Genomic DNA, 16888 nt, shown 5'->3' on the forward strand with positions numbered 1-16888 from the left:
AGCATTTTTAAGTTATATTAGATTCTGAGTGGCCTAAAAGGGTTAAATAATAATAATATATAGTATTTCTATTCTTTCAAAATGTGGTTAATCAGCCATATTGAAATTGGATCTTCTCTTCTCATACAGCTGAGTGCCACCCAGATAATTCTGTGAGTAAAGTATAGATAATGACATCTACTTCAGCAGGAGCCAGGAAACCAGGAGACCCACATTTTGACACAGTATGACTTCCAGAGCCAACATAGAAGCCAATCATGAATTAAAAGTTTTTGGATGAGTAGCAATTCCATCTTGTTACTTGGAAATATTTGTTTCACTTTTAATCTGCCAAATCAGAGTTCTGCAGGTAGATTCTATTTAATTTCCCATGGTTCTATATTTTTGAAGCAATCTGCAGGAGCTTGTCCAGACAGAGAATCAGATATAATTGAACAGAAGAAAGAAAAAAACATACTAATGCCATGCACTTTATCTCTCCATACTTTTTTTATCATGTACAGCAATCTTATATTCAACATATTCATAACCAGTTCATGCAATGCCTTTTTGCATTTTTTTTAAATTAGGGGTTTATTAAAAAAAATAAAATCCAGACTGATATACTGTTTGTGATTATTCAGAAGCAAGTTTCAATAACTCAGTTGGGTTAATAGGGTATTCGACGGTAGCCTTAACTTTGCTTTGGCAGTGGTAAAATTTAGTTCCATTAGAAACTAAATTCAGTAAAAATCAGGATGCAATCATTAAATATAACATCTGACATTTTTTGAAACTAGAACCTCCTGTTATTATCATTTTGCATAACAAATTTATTACTACTGCGATTTTTGGGCATGGATAGCATGGGATTCCATGGCATTATTTGCTACTTTACCATAAGAAATTAATGGGATCTAAATGCAGACTATTTGCAATTCTCAGTAACAGAAGAGTAAACAAATAGGCCTTCAGTATTACAATCCCTTCTGTGCTTTGATGAAAGTAATTCCTATATATGTATCACACATGTGGCACTTGCTGAGTGAAGCATAGCGGCCATCATTGGTACTTCATCTATTAGCAATGAGTCAGTGTAGTGTTTCCCAGAAGCATTCTGAAAAGGTGTTTCATTTGCAGCTTCACATAAGTAAACTTCAAAAATTCATATAGCCTGAATATCCAATAATTCAAAAATGTATGCTTAAAACATGTCAAATGTCTCTGCTTGTTTGATCATATTGCAACACCTGTATAACTATTGTTTGCTCTTTAAGATGGAATTCTAAGATACATCAGTTTGAGTTTCAATATAACCTTTTGGATAGCTACTGAACTGCTAAGCCTATAATCAGATTGCCTTAGTGAAATACATGCCACCTCAATATCAAGTAACAAAGACCCTTTATTTAAAACAATCCTTGGTCTCATTAAGTTACATTATTCTGGTAAGTTAAGTCTACGTAAGTAAATCAGGTTCAAAGCAAGCAGGTTCAAAAATTCATCTAGGAAGCAAACACACAGCAAAACAGCATACAGAAAGACTCAGATATAAGGATTGTTACAGATACGTTTTTTGTGCTCTGGTGCCATCATGGACAGAGATTATCTTTACTTAAAATGGAGAAGTCAAACATTCATATCGTCCATTTGATTTGTGCCAAGATAGAATCATTGCCTATTTATTGCAATATATTTTATTTTTTTAATGTTGATGAATTAAAAACTATCAACCAGTCAAGAGATTGTGTTTGTTGTAGAGCCATAGTGGTGTAGTGGTTAGAATGCAGTACTGCAGGTTAATTCGGCTGATTGCCAGAAATTTGACCCTGACTGACTCAGCCTTCCATCTTCCTGAGGTTGGTAAAATGAGGACTAAGATTGTTGGGGGCCATATGCTGACTCTGTACACTGCTTAAAGAGTTCTGTAAAGCACTATGAGCGGTATATAAGTCTAAGTGCTATTGCTATTGCATATGGGAGTCCTTTGGAAATCATTCTTGAAACTAATCAGTCTTTCAAGACAAGCCTTCCAGACAAGAAGCATATCTAGAAGTCCTAGCTGGAACTTTATTGTAAGATTACATGAACAGAATCTTGAAAAATATGAAAACACATATTGCCTTTCCAGTGCAAGAAAATGAGACATTTGTCACACAACCATTGCTTCTGTGAACTCATGTGCCGCTTGGCTGACCCTTTGTCTAATCATCTCTTTTTTTCCTGTCTACCAAGATCATTCCCACATACCATTACACAATTTCAGTTAGTTCAAATTAGAACTAACTAGATTGTTCATTGATCCTGGCCCATATAAACATATTTGCCACATACACTGGTTCTAGTCCAATTTCTGGATCCAATTCAAAGTACTGTATTCCCCCTTTAAAGTCCTCTTTTTTGTGTTTTATTGTAAACTGTCAAGAGAATTTTGACTACTGGGCACCTTAAAACATTTAAATAAATCATATGATCATAATATCATTTTTCATTTTAAAAAGGTATAACATCAATTGTGAATATTCAAGGGTACTCAAAAATTACTGCAGTGGAACATCTCCTTATCAAATGAAAGATCACAACGTTTAATATGAAGAAAATGACTAATATAGGCTGCCACTCCTTATCAATTCTATGCATCTCTTAACCTTTGTATCCTATTTCAGTCTTTAATCCAGATACAATAAAACTCTCACCAAAATTGCAAAACAAATTATTTCATTTTTCCCCTTATCAACCAGTTAAAATAACATTATTTATTTTCAGTGAACTTATTCTGAAGCTCCAGCTAATATGCTTTATCTTCCCTTTAACAGGTAAAAAATCCTTTTTGTGATCCAGAGGAACTAGAAAGGAATGCACAAAATCTAACGTTATATATTCATGGATAATTAGGGCTAAAATACTGTCTCTTTATATGAAAATTGATAAAAATTAAGTCACAATTATTCTAAGCCAAGTTGGCTTGTCTTGGTGATAGACTCAGAGCTTCACTAATCATTTCTATCCAAATATATTGTAGTTGGAAACCATTTATGGTATGCAGAAGCAAGATCTTTCAAATTTCAGAAATGGACACACTTCTGCAACATACGTATAAGATATCTCTTTTTTGTAACTTGAAAAGCACCATCATGTGGTATTCCCAGTTCATAAATTCATCCAATTAAAATACCTTTTTGAATATTACACTAGAAAGATCAGTGGAAACGGACCAATTAGTCTCTTCTGGAAATCTTTCACAATTACCTTTCTACCACATCTTGGCCATTCCAGCAAGTTGAGCTGTCTTTCATCACGAGATCACCATCACAAAGCCTTTCTGTCAAAGAGGCATAAAAAGTTCTGGATCGTTTCATATAACTGATAAATTCCCTAGAAATTAAATACAGAACATTTTAAATAAATCATTAACTATATATTTATTTCTTCCTTATCTGAATAATGCAATAACTGAGATACAAAGATCCCTTAAGGTTATTTAAAAAGTGGATGAAGAGATGGTTTCATACTTCATTAAATTCTAATTCATCACTTGAACTAGACCAATTTAATCATATTTAAGCTGTAAATTGATCAAATTCATGAGGTAAAGGAATGTTGAAATTGAATAATATATTATTTCTGCCTCCCTTTTGATGTACATATCTAAGCACGATAGAGAACAAAGTAAAGAAAATCCAATGGGTTGCAAAAGCCAGATTTGTTGCTAAAAATTCTTAGAGTAAAGATAGTGTTCACATGAAATGTCATCAACTATTCAAACTTCCTAGCATTTCATTTTCATTTTTCATTTTTTTAAAAAGATGGAATTGATGGACAATATATTTTGATAGAGTAAGCAGATGTCCATCTTGATGTACAGTACCTCAAAATAAATCTGTTTCCTATTAATATCTATGCCACCCTGTTAATACATCGATATTTTAAAAATTAAGAGGAAAGTTAGTGGCAAATAATTTCTAAAGCACAAATCAAATTCTGAAGTGTGTATCTACCTGTTGGATTTGTATTTGACAGTAATTTTAAATTTAGATTTTAGGAGTTATAGTTTAATAACTTTTGGAGAACCATACTCTGCCCACACCTGGTAAATGAATATTAAAAGTACATTATGGTAACATTAAATTAACCTTTCTCTTCTTAGAATGTATGAAGAACCTTCATTAAAATGAAGAGACAAAGGTAGGTTAACTTCTTTGCATTCTTACCGAGACATTTTTTTCAAACTTCTGGATTTGTCATTCTTTGAAGATTTCAGAGGCAGAGAACTGGAGTAGGCCAAGGAGAATAGCCAAGGGGAAAAGAGGGAATTCAGGTAAATGAAGAAAGAAATGAGAAACAAAACGTAATAAATTATTTGAAAGAAAAGATAAACATGCACAGGATTAAATCAGAAAAGAATGACTCCTATTAAAATATTCTTCGACCTGTATTTTAAAAATAGTATAATTCATCCACCAATTTAATTCTTTTTACACTGTGCCCCCTCTGTTGAGGATTTGGATTGTTTTCTAAATTATATGGAAATACATTTATTTCTTAAAAAAAACAAAAAGAAATGGCTATGACTATAAAGTAAAGTATACAATAATGAAAATAAATCTTTTTATTTCTGACATATCCAAATGTCATGTTAAAAATATTATTGTTATATCTGAGAACAACATAAAACGTGAATTCTGGATGAAAACAAGTACTGTTGATGGGAAAGCAATGATTTTCAAGGGCACAAAAAATTAACTGCTTTATAAGGGAATATAAAACTGAGTTGCCTCCTGGGTATTATGAAATAGGTGCAGCTACATAAATAAACAAGAAAATACAAGTCTGCTTGCTTGTTTTAAACAAGCATGAAGTATCACAGAATTTTATGTCAGTGGTGGAACACATGGTCCGTATGAAGACATTCTCAAGTTCAGTCCCCGGAGTCTATAAGTAATCCTGGGAAAGACTGTGTGATAGTGCATTTTGTTTTATGTGTTGTTTTATGTGTTTTACAATAATGTATATTGCTGTATTAAACTTTCAAACTTTGTTTGCCATCCAGAGTCACTGTGGCAAGATATGCTACCCTATAAATAAAATAAAATAAAGAGAGCAATCGTAATGATGAAAATCTTACAAATTTGAACTAGTAACTTCCAGAACAGTTCAGTTTCCAGAAGATAAAGATAAAGAAACCCTTTATGTAAACTCAACTTCTGATATCTACATGGACACAACAATTTGAGCAGGAGGTTGACAGTGTTACAGAACTGTTCACCAAATACTTTCAGGGGATTTTTCAACTGCAATCTAGTTTATAGCTCTGATAGATGTGTCATATCCTATCCAAGTACTAATGGGGTCTGACACTATTTCAGTTTTTGAAATTGCCTTGTTTACAGGACTCCTTATGGAAAAAAATATAAAAGGGTGCTTATATTGTCTAGATTCTAGAATATCACTTTTATAATTCACTATTTTTAAATAAATAAATAAATAAATAAATAAATAAATAAATAAATAAATAAATAAATAAATAAAAGCAAAAATACTGAAACCAAAATTTCAGTATTATATTAACTGTTTCTTTCTACAATTAAATCTTGGGTGTTTAATAAAATGCACCTCTATACTATTGAATATCGAAATATCTAACAGAGGAACTCAGATATCAGAGTCAAATAACTGGGGTAGTCAATTATCCTGAGCCAAGTGTGTGAAATATTTTTCTACACAAATTTAAGATATGGCGCCATGCATGTAGTGCCTTAACTTGTGATTTCAAAATGTACTGCCCTTAATATTGAAACTATAAGGTATATTAAAAAAGTATTTACATTGCTTATAGATTTCTGCTTTGATGAAGGACAACCAAACAACAGCCACTCATAGAATCTGCTGAATAGGTATATCATTGCATGCATAGCTACGGTTAATTAGAACAGCATGCAGGGGAACTTCCTAACAAGCCAGCCATGTCCCAGAGAAAAAGGTTTCACAAAACTGGAAAGATATGGGAAATGGAAATAAGGGCAAACAGCAGTAAAATAAGAAATTACTATTTTTGAGAAGACACATTAGCCATCAGGATAGAGGAAAGGAACACAAGAAGTAAAATACTTGTTTATCTGAAATTAGTTATATTACCATCTTGGCAAATGGTGCAAAAGGCAATCATAAACTTTTTCTCTGCCTGTAAAATTATTTAACAGTCATTTGCTGATTTACACAACTAGCCAATTCACTCAAGAATCAGTCATTTCAGCTGGTTCAGATATTCTAGCAAGTGACAGAATCTTTACTGCAAAACCAGTCTACAAAATATTGTAAGATAACTGAGCCTAAGTCAGTGGTTGAAGTAGGACCTACTATTTAAACAAAGTTCAGAATTTTCAGTAATTTGGAGCTGATGTTAATTTACATTGCTAGCTGCAAATTACTGAAAAATCTAAGCTTTTAACCTCTAAGCCATGTTTCTACTATTGATTTTATCTCAGTTCCTTTCACCATCAGTGCATATGTAGTTAGGAGTCTGAAAACTGTAGGCACTCCACTAGTGTAAGCTACAGCCCTTGCTATTTCTCTGTTCTATATCCTGATTTTGCAACTGATTTTACACACATATAGATTTTTTTGTCAGATTTCCTATTCAAGGTTGTATTCCCATCATTTATAAATTACTAAAATCAATGGCTCATAGACTGAATTGCCCTATATTACAGATTTATAACAATACGTCAAACACAATACTAATTACAAATAGGCCTTCTCCAGAGTTAAAATAAGTTTATTTAATTTCCTTTATTGTTATTAAAAAAGTAAAATATGACTATCCTTTTTGGCCTGCTTTTCATATGTTTGAAAATCAGTTTTTGAACATGATGGAAATATGGGAGAATCAGAATTACTCTCATCATCGTTTGGGGAAATTCATAAGGAAATATTTTTATAAGGAAATTTTATAAGGAAATGTTTTTCTTTTCAAATTACCTCCTTTTATTGTTAATAGTTATTGAGTGGGCCATTGTTATAGGTGATCTCTCTATTTCCTTTGCTTGAATTATGCTGTCTGGCAAAGATTTCACTTCTTTTTCTTCAGGATGTCCACACACTTTATCTACCTGTAAGAAGACAGGGAGGAAGAAAAAGGGCACCAAATCAGAACTAGCAAACATAATACAAAGCTTCAGCACTTACAGCATAATAGGGTTGCTCAGAGTTTTACATTTGAAGGAGAAAAGGTCCTTTGGATCACGCAAGGAGACTCACATAGCACCTGTCAGCAGCTCCTTCAAACAGCTGCATCTTTTCTAAGGATCACACAGCTGCCTTTCCTAATTGCAGCATAATCCTGGGTTGAAAGAACTGCCAACAGGTGGTATATTCATATCCATCCATATTTTTGTCTTTGAATCTAAAGCTCTCCACAACCATACATAGTCAACTTCTTTTAGATCAAGTTGCTCTTGGTTTTTTAGTGGCATATTAAGAACAATATTTTAAGCAGTAAGAGAGGCCAAAGCAAAACAAAATTTTGTTTAACTAAAAAGTACTTACATTTTAATTACATCCTTGTAGTTTTGACTTTGCACTAAATCATATGTTCCATTATGGGGAAAAGATAGTATGAGCCTCAGTTTGGGATTAATGGAGGAATTCAAGACAGGAAATTGCTATAGAACTATGATCCATTGAGAATATTATTGAAAATTAGCTGAGCTAAAAGTAATAGTTTTTAAACCTTTTCCTCTTGTCTTGTTTACATTGAAAGGGAAATTCAATGCAAGTTGTACCAATCATCAAGCTGGTACAAATTAGGGATCCAATTCTAAAATAAATATTCCTGGGTTTTTGCTGCCTTTGACTAGTAAGAATACTTCCTGGAGTAATCACATATCCATGAAGCTTTACATGGGCAGAAGCAATAGGCCCATGCAAAGTAGGCATAACCCATCTTATTGTTTAATTTGAGATGGTTCTCAAACTACAAGTGAAGCAACAGAGGTTGCCATGCTTCATGTGAAATGTCAAAGTAGCACTGATCCATTCCAGCTGGCTACTTTGCAAATGGCTTCTGTGTATGTGCTGTGTATTTACAGAAGACCAATGAAGAGCCAGAGAAGCTGCTCAAGCAGAGTTCAACTGCTCTGAACCATAAGTAAAAGCACCATGCTGGTTCACTTCATGGATCTATTTCAATGAAATTGAACCACTCTAGTGAAACTTTGAATAAGCTATACAAAGGTCAAATGATTGCAGCTGGTGGAATTCTTTTTCATTGACACAGAACTTTTCTCAACCGCTGAGTTAAAGTACTATCACCCATCCTTGTGTTGGCAGAAAACTATACAGGCATGAAATTTGCTACCCCTAATGCCAATTCCTTATATTTCCTCTATTCCAAGTCTCTACTGAATGACATTGTCTTGATTATGCATGTATAGTATGTGATGAGAATAAAATATTGGTTTAATTCTTCATCTTTTTATGGCCGTCCCCACAGTTATTTTGAGGCTATGGTAAAAAAAAAAAAAGGGTGATGGCTAAATATGTTTGTGGCAAGGTTAGATGCAAATATGCCAAACAATTGTGCCCCACCTAAATTGCTTATAGTCTGTGAATCTGAGAATTTATACTGCAGTATAAAAGAGCTAATCAGAGAATGCTAACTTTACTTAGAGGATGAAAGGATTTTGCAAAGTGACTGAAGTAGGATGGGGCAAAGTTCCCCTCCTGGCATGTAGTGTTTCAAATCAAGACTGTGTTTCCAAAATTTGCATTAGCATGGTGGCACTCCTAAAGGCAGTTCAATGCTCTGTTGAAAATAGCTAGTTGAGTTGAATAGAATTTCAGATAGTAAAAAAGAAAATGGAGGAACTTATTTATTAAAATTAATAGCACAGAGAGAAGAAAGTATAGATGAAGCAGCTTTAAGCCAGTTTCCTATACTAGTTAAAAAGTTGGATCAGGTTAGACTCTGGCAAGCTGCCAATTATTTTCAACCCAACTAATTCCATAGGGTTATTGCTGTGGGAGTAAAAATAAAGCATACCTTCATATGCATTCCCTTGGAGATAAATGCAATAAATAAATACATAATGTCTGTGCTGAGGTAATGACTAAATTGTAACAAAAGCTGTCAGTGACATTATTGCTAAACTTAAGCTGTTATTGCTCTGTATTATATTGGGTAGAATGTGGAAATGTGATAATGATCCAGAGTCATAATGTTGAATCATTATACTATTAATAAAAATGCTCCTGATAAAAAAAACAGAAATGTAGCTTCCTATCAACTAACTCTTATGTATGTTGATATTTTGTCATAGAACGCACCGGAACAGAGTTCCGGCACCTTTTTTTGACGGATTTTCCAGAGTTGCGTTCTTTTCCTATTGTTGCCATTCCTATCCATGTTTGCTTTTGAAAATGCCCAGCTGGTGGTACGGTGCAAGTGGGGTCCCCTCCGGCGCTCTCTGCCTCCTCTAGGAGGAGCCATGAGGTGTTAGAAAACCACAGCCAGAGCGTGGCTTGATTGGCTGGGTCGGACCATGTGGTGTGGAAGCAGATGGTGGCAGTGGGAGACACATAAACATGGAGGCCATCTTTCACGAGAGGGTAAGCGAGCCATATGCCTTCCCTTACAGAAGGTGGGGTATGAGGTTAAAAAGAGGTGAAGCGAGAGGAAAGAAAGGCAGCAGGCATGGAAGTTTGTCCGACAGCGAAACTTTGCTGTTTCGGTTCCTTGGGTAGTTCAAAGGCTAGGATGTCTACGAAAATCTCTTTTTAGTCTTTTATACTTTATATTCAAACTGCAGAGTGGAAGAATAAGAGTAAAGCCAATGTCTAGCGATTTGGAAGTATTATTATTAATAATATATACCGTATTAATTATGTATTGGTCAGATGTAAAGGTAGACCTACAGTATGAGGTTTAATCAGATCTATTTATTAAATTGGGTTTAACTTAAAGGTAAATTAAATGTAAAATGTTCACTGACAAAGTTTCAACTTTAATTTGTTTCAAGTCAATATCCATATTAAACTCCAAATGTACATTTTTCCACCTTGTTTGACAACTTCTTAAAAATAATTCAATCTTTTACAAGCAACCAAAATTTGTTTTATTGGGCCAATTTCATTTCACATAGAAAGCTGACATTTCCACTCATTAAACTAAATGGGTATGCCAGTGGTAAATGTCCCAAAAGATTAATAAAATGCCTTCTTGTAATTTAAAGCCACACAGTGCATGATAACATTAATAGTATTAATTTACCTTGAACAAAATCCTAATCTTTTAGATACACTAAAAATTGAAGGTGTTTTTTTTCAACTGCAAAGGTAAACTTTGTAGGGTATGCAAGGTGGGTTGTATGACGTGTATGAGTTCCGGCACCTTTTTTTTTTTTTTTTTAAAAAAAAAGCAGTGTGTGTGTGTGTATGTGTAGTTTGCAAATCAGGAGTGGCATAATTGTCCTAACAGAAGACTACAGACTGCTCATCCTTGCCTAAACTCTACATTCCACAGATAAGCTAGTCCATGATCAAATCCACAATGATGTATAAGATTAATTTACAAGATAGCAAGATGGAAACGGATGATGTTCCTAGATTCCATTCCACCATTTCTTTTAGAAACCCAATCAATCTGCAGACCAATGAAGAAGAACTTCACATTCTTGTAGGCAGTAACAAATTTCCAACTCAGGGATGCTGCAAATACTGCAGGGCATAAAAATTAGAACTGCAGCAGTGTGGTGAGACTGAAGGCCTCATGACCAGACAATATGTAAAGTATAATGGCAGTCTGAACAAGGCAATCTGTAAGATCAAGTAGTAATCATTGTTGACTGTCAGCTTCTACCTTATTAGTTGTGACATTTGGTTTGGATATTGATAATCAGCAAAGGTTATGCTTAAGGGTATAATTACCATGGTCCAGTAAATAAAGGAAAAATCTATGGGAAATCAATCCAATAAACCCTTTAAAAGCTTTCAAAATATAGAGTAACTTTTCAGAAAGACAACATGAAGAAATCAATTCAAATAGTGTTCATTTTAATTCTGGTTCTGTCATTTTGAAAATTAATTACATTAACCTAGATGTGTGTTAGCATTCATTGTTCTATTTTATTAGTTGAAATTAAAAATTTCAAAATATTACTGAAAGTAATTTGTCACCTTTTTTGATACACAAGGATACATGTTGATTCTTCAAAACTATATCATTAAAAAGCTGTCTAATAAAAACATGTTGGACAACAGTTCTTTCATATTTTTTTAAAGGTTTTCCAATCAAATCCTGTGCAGGGAGAAGGCTGCCAATTCTTAACATTAAAAAAATCAAATGCTTTTTAGATGTTGCATTCCAGAGAAGTATATGAATCCCCCTGTGTAGGGTTTTCACATATCTGCCAAAAGGGGGACTGTCCTCCTTTTTGACCTCATGTCTAGTAGGCATAGCCTTTAAATCATGGGTGTCAAACTCGATCATATCACGTGATGTATCGTCACATATAGTGATGTCTCATGATGTTTTTTTTCTTTGTGGAGCTGGGGTGGGTGTGGCCTAGATATGATGCATCTGGCCTACGGACCACCAGATTGAAACCCCTGCTTTAAATCATATATTTTCCATTTTTTTTCAATAGCTACAAGCAACATTCTCTCTCTTCCTGAAAAAGCTTTTCTCCACTGCAAAGCGCATCTGTAATGAGTGCTAATGGCAAGTTAACCACCTCAGTTCTGCGACCTTGATTAGTTGAGTAGGGTTGATTATTATCCTGAGCAGCTTGTGCTGCTGCCAGAAATTGACAAGACTCTAATCAGTTACACGCTGAAATCTTTTGCCTCTAGCTGGCTCTAGTACATTTTTGCCATTGAAAACCCAATCTTTGTGATGCTGGAAAAAGTAATTTCATATATACGTAAGCCTAAGTAAAATAAATTTTGCATTTTTTTCACTCTGATTTTTGTCAGGGTTTCCCCCAAAAGTTAAATAGTTAATGTGTCTTTGTTTTTCCCCATTTGTCCTCCTTTCCAATTGTCACATCTTTTTTCACCTGTATAAATATCTGGTAAACCTAAATGGAAGATCTAAGTTGAACTGCAGTCTAATAGTTTTAGTGACTGTTAAAAATTACATTTTTTTATGTGATTAAATGATGTTTTGAATATAGAGAGATGAGTTAAAAAGGGATAAACCCTGTAAATCAACAATAAATTGTGTTTCTCAGCTTTGACAACTTTAACTTGGGTGCACTTCAACTTCCATGCTGGCTGAGTAATTCTAGGATTTAAAGTCCATACATCTGAAAATTGTCAAGGTTTAAAAACACTGTTCTAAATGTTCGCTTGCATACTTACAGTATCTATGAATCAGAGAGATCTTGCAAGAAGTAACTCTATGAACAGAAGCTGAATATATACATGAATTGTAAATTTAAGCTTTTATTTACATTACATTTAGGTCTTGGCTTAGTGTCTTATCATTTCTTCCACCTAGGTCATATATTCAGCAGAGGATGTAATAGTCAGGCTGGCCCAGTTCAGGTTTAGCAATGTCATCTCATTAAACATATAAGTTTTCTTTCTCTCTTATGATTAGCAGTTAGCCAGGAGTTCAACTGTTGCTTTTACGTCATAGTTTGAAGCAAATATTTAATCTCAACTTTCCCATCTGAAATTCCTGTGGTTTGACAAATCAAATTAAGTTTTCTTTCAGCATATAATAGAGAGGAGAGAGCATGGAAGCAAAATAATCTTTTTGCCTTCTAAATCACTTTAGAATATTGGACCAAAACAATTATGCCTGAACAGGTTTAATATCTGTAATAGAACAAATGTTATCATGTAATAACTATAATCATAACTATGTACTGATTATAGTTACAGTCATAAATGTATATGTATGTATACAGTATATATGTGTGTATGTATGTGCATTGTGCATACAAACAAATGTATGTGTGTGTGTGTGTGCTAATGGACTATTATTTCTGTTTTAAATTCATTCAAGAGGTAGTGACAGTGATATTTGGGAAGGAAGCATATTGAGAGGGAAAAAATAGTTTTAATTTGCTCACAGTTACTTTAGAGTAAGAGTATAGTCTGCTTCACACTGTTTATTTAAACATGTGTACCCTAAAATTTATTATTAAAACCAGTCCCAAAGAAGAGACTGTTTTTATAAATAATACATTTATAAATTTGGATACATAAACAGATAGGCTGATGGATGAGAGGCCTCTGTACCTCTGCTCTTTGTATCTTCAGAAATCTTTCTAAGCACAACTGAGATTAAAATTAAAATGGGAAATACAGGCAGTCCCTGGGTTAAGAACACCCAGCTTACAGACAACTTGTACTTATGATTGGGCTGCCTATTAGTAAAAATGGGGGGGTGTCAGTGGGTGGGTTCCTCTAGCTGACAAACCATTGAAGTCTTGTAATGTTTTCATGAACCAGGGAACTTGTGCAGTTTCAGTGTTTCATGAAAACTTTACATGGCTTCAGTGGTTTATTAGTTCAAGGAAGGGGAACACTGTCAGCCATTTTTAGTAATAGACTACCTGTTCATAAGCACAAGTTGCAATTTACATACAAATTTGAGATAAAGACAGATTTAGGAATGGAACTCATTCTTAATAGGGCGCTGTTTGTACACACAAACAAACTAAAAAATATTAATAGGTAAATTCTAAAATAATGTTCAACATACTATAGTTCTTAGAGAGAGAGAAAGAGAGAAAGAAACCTAGCACTGCACACATATATCATCCAGCACTGCCCACTTGATTACTTTATGTCTCTCCACTGTGGCCATCATCATCTCCAAAAATAAGTTATGTGTACCTTTAATCACAAATATATCCCCACTACAGAGAAAAAATGAGTTGAATGAATGTTCTCAGAGGAACCTAGCAGTTGATTCTGGCATAGAAAATTGGAAGGGACCTATAGGAAATAGGGAGTATCTAAAATGGGTATCAGATTCATTTTTTTAATTCAAATACATCCAACTAGATATTCCTTTAGCTATACAAGTTTGTTTTTATCTATTTCCAGATAAAATAAATGGAATCAAATGGAATTGAATAACTAAATTGGAATATATTTAACATTTTTTAGGAAGAGTATCTGTTGCATTGACTAGAACAACTATATCATTCTGAAAAAATGCTGAGGTTTATTTTTTTGAATAAGGAAGCATTCTCAACACATAGATTGTTTCAGTTCACCTTGGGGATGGAGTTATACACATACATACTAGGAATGCCCTAATTGACCAGCTCCTTAAAATGGCGGCAGGAAGTTTGTACCTACATACTTGAAAGTTTCTGTATGTATTCTGGACCCAGTGGTGTTCCATTTATTTATGAATTATTTTATAATTTAGAAAATATGATTATCAAATTTGATGATAGATAGGAAACAATGTAGATGGCAGAATCAAGTTTCAAGAAGTTATTACCAAGCTTGGACAAGTGGTAGGAACCAGCATGATTATAGAAGAGGATATATGTAGCTCAGAGTTGAACTGTGGAGTGCTTGAGCTTGGTTGTAGTGCAGTGATGTTGATCATCAGTTAGGTAATGAAACATCTCCAAGCAAGCAAGCAAACTCAGAGAGTACCAAGAACCTGAAAGACTAATTTCAACAAGACCAAATTCAAAGTCCTACATTAGGATAGGAAAGTTCAAAGGTATAAGTATAGTATGGAGAGGGACATATTGGTCAGCACAATATGCAGAATCTTTTTGTTGTATCAGATCAGAAAATAAATCAACATTATGGTACAACTAAAAATCAGCAGATACAATCCCAGTGGAATCAAACAGACATACAGTGTCAAGATTAACATAAGTCATTGTTCCTCTCTATTTAGAGGGTAGGCTAGAGGAGATAAGATAATGAAAATATATGATAGCTTCTAAATCTTTTCTTCCAGCTGTCATATTTTATGATTGTATGATAGGTTTTTTTAAAGTAGAGCTGAAAGGGACCTTGGAGGTCTTCTAGTCCAGCCCCCCGCTCAAGCAGGAGAACCTATACCATCTCAGACAAGTGACCATCTAGTCTCTTTTTTTTTAAAACACATTTTATTAGTTTTTTAATATCTTAAGAAAAATTATTCAGGACCCCCGTGATGTTTGGGTGGTCAAACATTCAAAAGTAAAGACATATATAAACAACTCAACTCAATACATTTCACTATCCCCTCTCTATTTCCCTCGAATAATATAATACATTTAAAATATTCCATTTCTATTTTAAATTTCTATTACTGCTAAACCTGTTTTATAACTTTATCAGTTTAAATTACCATAGTTTAACTTTAAAACAACAAATTATCAATTCTAATTCTTACTCTCTCACATCCCTCATTTTATCACCAACCTCATTTGTTTCTTCTTCCACTACACCCTAAGTGTCCAAAAAACAATAAAATATTAATCAACCCTATACATATGTAATCCCACAATCAATCCATCTCTTTAAAATAACAAAATAATATTAAACCTTAATTCATTCAAATTCATTAAACAGAATTCAAGTGTTCTCCAATTACTTATCATGCCTTATCACGTATTTGTTGTCATACAAAAAGGTCATCCTACTAATTTAAAACACTCCATTAATTATTGACACCATCCAAATCTAAACAGTCATCATTTTTTCAATTCCAATATATAATATTTTTCATCAAATTAAATCTATTATTCCCAAACATTACATGAATACACAAATCCAGTACATTCTTAATCTGTTTAAAATATCTATTCTAATAATCACACTCCTATATATATGTATATATATTTTCTTGCTCTAACTCTAAATCTTAATCCTTAATACAGTCCATAAAACCAGTGTTGCCTTTTATTCCATTACACAATTTTAAATTTCTCTTTTCAATCTAATTCTGGCTTTTTTCCTGTGCCAGGCAAGTTTCCATAAACACGCTTCCCTTTCAGCCAGTAGATCTATTTTTGTTGCTTGCAGTGACCTTTGAAAGAATAGGAGTCCCATCCTCTGCATCAAGCGTCTGTTTCTCTCCTCCTTAAAATGTCGTTGCTTTGTAGTTTCAAATCTCAGTCTTTGCTTCTTCCTTATCTGAATAATGCAGATAAGAGAGATTTGTAAGGTATGATAAGTTCCTCTTTTATCTCTGTTAATTTCTCTTCTAGTATGTTTTGATTTGTAAAATAGTCAGATGTAGTCTGAACATCCATTTGAATGTTTGACGTGAGATTTCTGGATCTTCGTTCTGTAATAGGTTCTTTCAATATGGCACAAATTTCTGCAGTGGCCTCATATATCTTTTCCAGTATAAGATTATAGTTTAATTGTGAGTGCGGTTTCTCCATTTTGATAGTAGGTAGAAAAACCTCTTTTTTCTTTTTTGTGGAGGCTGTATTTGATGAAAATTAGTCAGTATCAACCCCCACAGATCCCAACAGCTGCACAGCTTATCTTTTTTCAAAAATAATTTGAAGGTCAAATCTGGTCTAGCTCCAAACAGTAACCAGAAATTGCAATGTTAAGTTTTCGCCACTAGATGTCCTCAGTAGATTAAGAAAAAATCTTTTCCAGTCTTTAAGAGTATAGTGTGAAAGAGTAAATAATCTTCCAACACCAGATGATAGTACAATTCTTAGAAAAAAGGAGAGAGAAAATATGAAAATAAGATATAGTCTTATAAAAACGCCTTCCTTCCCAAACATGTAAAAGCTGCCTTCTCAAGCCAGGGAAATAATTCCAACAAGGCTCTTACAGGTACAAAAAGCAAAGTAAAATAGAGAGAGTAGCAAGGAAAAGTCTCACCCGGATTCACCACGGGGTTCTTACAGCTTAGATGTTCTTTGACTTGCGGTTTGAAGCAGCAGGATGATCGGCCATTTTACTGGCTGATCTTCTC

At 33.8% G+C, this 16888-nt stretch overlaps 1 protein-coding gene across 1 annotated transcript in view; it reads right to left on the bottom strand.

The window, feature by feature from the left end:
- LOC107293037 (glypican-5-like) overlaps positions 1-16888 on the bottom strand; it is a 222156-nt gene that overhangs the window by 88550 nt on the left and 116718 nt on the right. The window contains exons 4-6 of the mRNA XM_015822166.2: positions 6958-7088; positions 4191-4250; positions 3229-3354 (exon numbers count right to left, since the gene is read on the bottom strand). Of these exons, the coding sequence (XP_015677652.2) occupies positions 3229-3354; positions 4191-4250; positions 6958-7088 (317 nt within the window). The remainder of the gene's footprint in view (positions 1-3228; positions 3355-4190; positions 4251-6957; positions 7089-16888) is intronic.

The sequence above is a fragment of the Protobothrops mucrosquamatus genome, unplaced genomic scaffold (assembly GCF_001527695.2).
Source record: "Protobothrops mucrosquamatus isolate PMUCROS unplaced genomic scaffold, P.Mucros_1.0 scaffold1484, whole genome shotgun sequence".
NCBI classification, from domain to species: domain Eukaryota; kingdom Metazoa; phylum Chordata; class Lepidosauria; order Squamata; family Viperidae; genus Protobothrops; species Protobothrops mucrosquamatus.